This window comes from Triticum dicoccoides, chromosome 1B, assembly GCF_002162155.2.
Source record: "Triticum dicoccoides isolate Atlit2015 ecotype Zavitan chromosome 1B, WEW_v2.0, whole genome shotgun sequence".
Lineage (NCBI taxonomy): Eukaryota > Viridiplantae > Streptophyta > Magnoliopsida > Poales > Poaceae > Triticum > Triticum dicoccoides.
The window spans coordinates 702,184,375-702,192,412 of record NC_041381.1 but is presented as its reverse complement, the minus strand read 5'-3'; the positions used below and the strand labels follow the sequence as shown (position 1 = coordinate 702,192,412).

The 8,038-nt window shown below is 41.3% G+C and overlaps 1 protein-coding gene across 1 annotated transcript in view; it reads right to left on the bottom strand.

Annotated features, from left to right (window-relative positions):
* Positions 1-6,623: 6,623 nt before the first annotated feature.
* The window catches only part of LOC119351015, a 3,766-nt gene continuing 2,351 nt past the window's right edge, over positions 6,624-8,038 (bottom strand). Inside the window, exons 2-4 of the mRNA XM_037618585.1 lie at positions 7,802-7,916; positions 7,141-7,250; positions 6,624-7,020 (exon numbers count right to left, since the gene is read on the bottom strand). Coding sequence (XP_037474482.1) covers positions 6,855-7,020; positions 7,141-7,250; positions 7,802-7,916 — 391 coding nt within the window. The 3' untranslated portion in view covers positions 6,624-6,854. The remainder of the gene's footprint in view (positions 7,021-7,140; positions 7,251-7,801; positions 7,917-8,038) is intronic.

Sequence of the window (8,038 nt, the reverse complement as noted above, 5' to 3'; positions counted from 1 at the left end):
CCCGATGCCGCTGTCGCCGCCCCGCCCCGCCCCGGCCCCGACCGGCGGCATCCGTCTATACTGTATGTGATGTCTTCCAGGCAAGGTACAGTCGTCTCCTTTTGTCCGCCAAAAAAGTGGATTATGTTGGCTTAGAATGGAGAATTAAGAAGATACATAAAACAAAGAGCACACACCTGGTCTTTGCATAGCTAGGTTGCACACATCAAACACCAACTCACGCACACCCAAAAACACGCCAGCAACTAGCAAAGTCTTGTAAGACCAAAACTGTATGTAGGCGAGAATTAAATGAAAAGCTCCAAAGTGATTAGATCTATTGAAAAATAATTGAGGAATCGGGCTTCCACCAACAGTCCCGGAATGGATGGACTGCATCGAGAAGAAAACACGCAATTCTGATTTTGCATGTAGAGTTTTTGTATTTTTGTTTTGTGTACTCCTTTCGTTTTTATTTACTCCGCATATTAGAGTTGACTGAAGTCAAACTCTGTAAAGTTTGACCAAGTTTATAGAAAAGAAGCATTTACTATAACAAATCTATATGATGTGAAAATACATTGAATAATAAATCTAATGATATTAATTTATTATTGTAAATATTAATATTTTTGTTTATAAACTTGGTCAAAGTGAACAAAGCTTGATTTTGACCAAAGCTAATATGCGGATTAAATAAAAACGGAGAGAGTATCTTCCGATTTTACGTTTGGATAGAAAGTACTACTCTTGTTCAGTAGTATTGATGGATCTAGTCCATTGAATGATCAAGAATGGACAGCTCATATTAATTAGATGTACTGTAAACAATCTCATAACTTTTGCCTATTATATATCCAGTATATAGTAACTTCATCGCTCATACGTGTAATCGATCTAATCCTCTTACAATACCAAAAGAACTCGATAACTAAAAAGGAAAAGAGAAATTGGACAACGAAATAGCTTGTGCCTATTAATTATATCCAGTAAGTAAGTATGCTAATATAATCGACTAACCCATCTGTCTATATATCTATACGAGTATGCTTGATTAGCTTCTCTTCATGCCAGTCCACCACCTGAACATGGCACGTTCATCCCTTAAAATATCATTCGGCGACGGGTTGGTGTCCTGGTCGAGGCCCTCGTCCATGCGGCGGAGGTATTGGTGCTTGAACACCGCGGGGTTGCCGGCAAAGCACTCGCGCAGGGCCGCCGTGGCCTTGACGCACGCCTCCACGTCCACCACGCGCTTGGCGACACCTCGGATCAGGTCGAGTTGTGACGTGTCGGGACTGTAGCGGCCGCGGCACTCTTCCATCGCCTTGTTGAAGTCGTCGAAACACCCGCCGTTGGTCACGTGATGTATGACGAGCCTCTCGTCGCACCTGGCGCCTGCCATTGATGCTTCATGTGCTGCACGGCACGCTTGCCCATATGTAAGGCGGCTCGCCATGGCGTTACTAGCACGCTTGTAGCTGTCGTGCCTCTCTCTTTTCTTTATTTATTTTTCTCTTTTCACAAACGGTAATAGTACAATCTTTAGCAGCCTCCTTGTGTATATATACACGAAGAAACCAACCAACCTATAACTACACGGATTAGACATCCTAGTAGTAGTCGGACACGTATACTGCTCCTATATATACTACGTCCACCTCAAACTCAGCTACCTAGGACCATCACACACGGCCTGGACACAATCCAAGCCGCGTATACATGCTACACGTAACAGATCAGGACACTAGGGGACGTACTTGACTAGTTAGGAGCCAAACCGCGTACAACTTGGACACACCTAAAACTAATCAGACTGGACATTCTGGTCCGGCCTTTGAACCAGCCGCGAGCGAGCGGGCTCGGACCGGACCGACAGCTGAACGGTATCGTATTTCAAGATCCGACACAAGTGCGTGCAGTTCTTTTATTTTTTTGGCTGGGTATGAAGAATGCCGGTTAGTCTGGACATTTAAGGCTGGTTTGAGGCATCCGTCAAGGTTCGTTTTTTCTGATCGGTCAGTGACCGGACCATCTGCCCTGGCGTTTGAGGGGAGTTTTGGGCGCCTGACTGTAGATGCTTTTGGACGAGACATTGTTAATTCTCACCTAGATGAGAATTAACAAACCCATTTCATAAATTCAACTAGATTATTCAGTACATTTTCATGATCAAGTAACCGACATCTGTACCGTGTGTGACGAAATGCCTTGTCGCTGACATTTGCACGGTGTTCGTCGAAATGCCTCCATAGCCTCCTCATCCCTACCACCCCCAACTGACTTCATTGGGCCCCTCAAAAAAAAAACTGACTTCATTGGGCTCGTTGTCGTGTCTGCGAGATCCTCCTCCTCGTGTACCTGCCATATCACCCGATGAACGCTTCTTCATAAACAGCAGGTACTCCCTCGTCCCACGCCGCGGCTACCCCTCACAGGCTCACACGCACCGTCAATTGATCCCACGCTCCTGCATGTGATGACCAAGGACGCCACAAATACTAGTATATCACCCCCAAAAAAATCTACTAGTACTACTCCCTCCATCACAGTTTAGAAGACATAGTTAAATTTGCGTGCGTTTCCACAATAGACAAGGTTTAGGGCGCATTGCATTTATTTCTAGTAGCTAAGTAGTACTCCGATATATTATTCCTATATGCATGCGTAGTGTGAATGCTATTTTTTAGCCCATCTCACAGCCAATAGATAACCACCTAGGTCCTACAGAATTTCCAAGTGCGCCTTTTAAACCGTGACGGAGGGAGTAGTCTTTTTAGGACGTTAATTGATGCTCCGCTCTCCCTCCTGGATCCTCACAAGCGATGATTGATTTATTTTAAGGCGCCACTCAACAGCAATAAATGGTGGCTATGATCAATCTCATTGTGCGTTAGGCTGGTCATAGTGGGGAGTAACTTATACTAGTGTCATGCACATGACACTAGCCTAAGTTATTGCCTTCATAATGCAGTAACATAGTAGTAGTGTCATTGAGGACTTCATTAATTAGCTTGTAGACTCATCTTGTTTTGAAAAGCGCTATGTTACCACTTCTCATTAACTACATGCCACATAAGCAAAAAATTCTCGGAGTACGCTATGTTACTTGCTAAGTTACTCCCACTATGACTAGCCTTACATTGTGTATGTGCCCTACCTAACTTGGGCCAGGTCTAATTCTTTCAGTGCATACCTAAATCTCCGCAGATGCCCATCTCAAAACAAAAACGAAAAATCTCCGCAGATGCCATATCTGGGAGCTCGCCGTCCAAAACTCGCTAACCACTTGAGCTACCGGCCTTGAGAGGTTACAAACAGCGTGAGAAAAGAAATAACATTGTCGCGGCGCTATTTCTTGCACACAATAATATACTATATCGCATCAATTGTTTTGGAACAAAAAAAGTCGTGACTTGAAAAGGTTCATGGATTTTGAAAATAAGTTCATTAATTTTGAAAAAGGTTCATAGAAAATGAAAAAAAGTTCATGGATTTTCAACAAAAATCTACAATTTTGAAAAAAGTTCATCTACTTGGAAAAAATTTCATCGAATTTGACAAAAGTTCACTGAATTTGGAAAAAAGGTTCATCAAAATTTAAGAAAAGTTCATTAAATTAGAAAAAAAAAATTCATCAAAATTGAAAAAAGTTAAGTGAATTTGAAAAAAGTTCATTGAAATTGAAAAAATTTCAGTGAATTTGAAAAACAGATCACCAAATTTGAAAAAAATTAGCGAATTTGGAAAATAGTTCACTGGTTTGAAGAAAAAGTTCAAGAATTATAAAAAAACATCGAGGTAGGAAGATTATAAAAAAACATCGAGGCAGGAAGAATAAAAAGAAAAAACGAAAACGAAAAAGGAAAAGGTAAAAGGACAGAAGGATGTTTTTGATCAGATCTAGCTGTGTGGCGCGGTGGTAACTGCCTGTTAACTCGAATGGGAGATCGGGGTTTGATACCTGTTGGGGGGCGGTACTCTTTTTGCCTCTACAAAATGGAAAGGAACCAGGGTGAGATGGGCCGGTCCAGTAACTTGACGCTGCAGCCGCCCGTTTGCAGAATACACATTAACGGGCGCCTGCAGCACCAAATAGGATTTGCGGCCATATCTTGCATAATGCGTGTTTTTTCTTTGAATCCTAACACAAAACATATCTGCCCGATGAGCCACTAGCACCCAAGTTGGGCCCACTCGTTAAGAGGCAAAAAAGGTTTTAAGCCGGATTTTATCAGTTTTTTTCTTTGAGAATTTTATCTGTTTTTCAGACATGTTGTTCCTTTCTTTACCGGTTTATCCTTTTTTAGGTTTCTTACTTTCATTTTTCATTTTTTATGTTTTACTTATTCTTTTTGTTTTTTAATTGAAAAATGATCCCATTTACAAACTTTATTCACAATTTTAAAAATGTTACTTTCTAAAATATTATTCAGAATTTTAAAAAATATTCCATTTTATTTTTTTTAATTCAAAAAATATCCGTGTTTAAGAAATTGTTTAGGCTTTCAAGGAAACTTATTTTTTTCCAAATTCATGACCCTTTTTAATTTTATTTGGCAATATGTGAACATTTTTTGAACATGTAAACATTTTTGGAATCCACAAACACTTTTTGTCATTTTAATTGGTGAACATTTTCTGAATAATGTACAATTATGGAATTCACAGATTGTTTGTTGAATCCATGAACATTTTCTAAATGGAATAATTAATTTGGTGCCCTTAATTGTGTCCCACTTGGCAGGTTTACTCCGAGTTTTCGAAAACACTTGTTCCTGCGTAAACCACTTTGCTCCTCTTATACTTTTGTCCTTTGGCCGTTTGGTCATCACTTTGAAAACTTTATAAAAAATTCATACTAACTCAGAAAAATTCAAATAAGATATCAAAATGTTCAGAAAAGCATCTCCTATAAGTGCATGTCATTCACGTTCATGAAAAAAGGGTTGGCCAGTCCCCCATCTCAGTTTTAGCTCATATGATCTTAGCCTGAACAATAAAATCTGAAAAATTCCAAAAATTCTAAATATTTTTGGCGGCAAACTTTGACCAATGTTTTGAGTGCTTGCCAAGTTTCATAAGGAAATGGCATTCCTGGAAGTCGTGGTAAAAAAAAGAAATTTTGGTCGCGTGTTTGTCGGGCAAGTTCCAACATCGATTGATTTCGTTGTTAACCCTAGCTAACGCCATGGGGTTCCTTACACACATGGAAGCGGTCAATGCAGCAAGCGAAGCAAGCAAGGCTGGGGCCAGGTGCGACGAGAGGCTTGTCATTCATCGTGTGACCAACGGCGGGTGCTTTGACGACTTCAACAAGGCGATGGACGAGTGCCGCGGCCACTACAGTCCCGAAACATCCAAACGTGATATTGAGCGAGGCACCGGCGAGCTCGTGGTGGACGTGGAGGCGTGCGTCAAGGCCACGGCGGCCCTGCGCGAGTGCTTTGCTGGCAACCCCGCAAAGTTCAAGCACCAGTACCTTCGCCGCATGGACGAGGGCCTCGACCAAGACACGAAGCCGTCGTGGGAGCAGATTCGGGAAGATAAAAAGGTCATGTTCAGGTGGTGGACCGACATGAGGAGAAGCTAAGCTATGCTTGCATCTGCATCGAGCATATATGTACTCGTATTGATAAATGGGTTAGATCGATTATATTAGCATGCTGGTAGTGGATATAATAGGATCAAGCTATTTCGGTGTTGAATTATCTTTTCCTTTTATTAGTTGTGGAGTTTTTCAGTATAAGACGATTAGATCGCGATAAGGTTAGAATTCTGGATGTAAACCTTGTTTAGATCTATTGATGAATTACGTAGCTTCTTCTCCTGCAAAAAATATGTATGTCTCGTCTTGTAAAATATGCAACTTTTAGTGCAAATTTATTCCTAATTTGACTCCAAACGATCTTGAGCATTGATTCCTCGATTGATCTACAGTAGCAGCAGCCGTACGTCAGCTTTGCATGGACTAGGTTAATTTAATTACTACTCTCTTCGTTTTTAAATATTTGTCTTTTTAGAGATTTCAAATAGAGTACCACATATGGAATGTATATAGACATATTTTGGAGTGTAGATTCGCTCATTTTGCTTTGTATGTGTTCACTTGTTGAAATCTCTAGAAAGACAAATATTTAGGAACGAAGGAAGTACTAGTTAGTACTCATGTGTGGTAGTATGATTGCTAATCCATCCGTCCTACCCTGCACAGCACAAGCAAGACCAAATTCAACCAAGCATCACCATCACCCGTACCTCTCAAGAATGAACAAACATGGTCAACTATTTATTCAGAGTTGAGAAATTTATTCTTTACTAGCAGACATGGCACAAGCAGCTAACAAGAAACTGAATATGAAGCTCCTTGCATTGGTTTACCAGAAGAGAATACCATAGCATTACAAATTAGCAAGCTGGCCATGGAGAAACATCGGTTTCATTTGATGATTTGACACTGATTTACACTACATGATAAATTGGGATTTGCAAAGCCAACTGCAAGTAAACAACAAGCAGAATCAGGTCATAGAAACACTTCTTTCTGTTCTGGAAAATCTATGCATTACTTCGATGTCTATCGTCTATGTACGCGTGTTGCTGTGGCCAGAAGTACCAGCTAGTAATCTCATCGAGGACTCGACTTCGACGTCAGTGATGGAGCATGACCAGACACAAGAGGGGGCCAACTCTGTATGTTCCTATCAAGCTATAGTTTTGGTGGATGCATGAACGCAATCCACTCGAATAGTGAATAGATAGAACAACATGATACCATGTCACACAACATCACAAGGTACGATAGCATAGTGCTAGCTAGCCAGACTGTAGAGGTCATAACTGAACTGAAAACTAGATTGGGCCATCTTTGTTTCTCATTTTTCGATCTTGTCTTCACTGCTTTCCTTGCTAATAGCCTGGCCTTCTACCCCCTTGTCTAAATCAAGACCGTAAACAGCAGCAGAAATCATACACAAAAATATCAACTTGTTAGCTGCATCGATCACACCCTGAACTGCACGTCCGTTGGACATCAAGCGCCTGCAGGTAAAGAGTGGTAGGTGAAATGAGATTATATTTATGAACTCATGTCAAGCAAACAAATAAACAGGAAATTAAGGGAGAAAATGATCAAGTTGCATGCTCTGATATTGCACGTACAACTTAGAGGCATCTGGTGCTGGAGTGTTCTTTAACCGAGCTATCGAGGCTTCCAGCTTCTTCATCTTCATGTCCAGCTCAGATTCCAAGGCTGGGGACTTGCCAGCATGCTGGATTGACACACATATATAGATAATGGTACATCATCAATCACTAAGTAAGCGCCCATTGCGATTGGTAAACAATTAAGAAAGATATTGTCTTGTCTCTCAATTAAGTGAGGCTCCATATGTACAGAATGCATCGTGCATGTGTAGCATCTAGTCACATAATCATACTTAATATACATGGATAAATAAAGTCACAGAATCATTCTAGGAAGTACATCAAGTAGAAGATGAGATGGTTCAAGATATCAGAACCCCAACAACATCCATATTATTGGTTGCCACTAATTATTTGCTATAAAGGGATAAGCAAAAAGCCATCATGCTTGGATTGACCAGGAAAAATATTGTTGCTTAGTGATATGATTTGCATGCTCTCCATCTGACAGGTTCATGTCAGGTTAAACAAGTTGACGATGATAAGTAATTGAGACACATGCATGCTGCTGTTTCGATTGCACAAATTATCCCTAGCTATATCGGCACTTGATGCCGTGAGACAAAAAAATCATGAGGAAAAAAGTCAATTTTGGTCAAGAGCTTAATTAACATACCTCGCTGGAGAGTTGGCGGGAGCGCATGAACCTGCTGGGCACGATCGCTGCCTGCGTCCGCACGGAGCCACCCAGCCTCCTCGCGGCGCACCGAACCAACGCCATAGTCCACAGGCTGCATGAAAGTTGGTCATTAATCAGTAATCACTAGTTCACCACGGCCGGCGAGCCGGGGCATCGATCAGATTGCAGTCTTTGGAGATTTTGGTGAGCGTACCTTGCGGATCGATCTGGGCG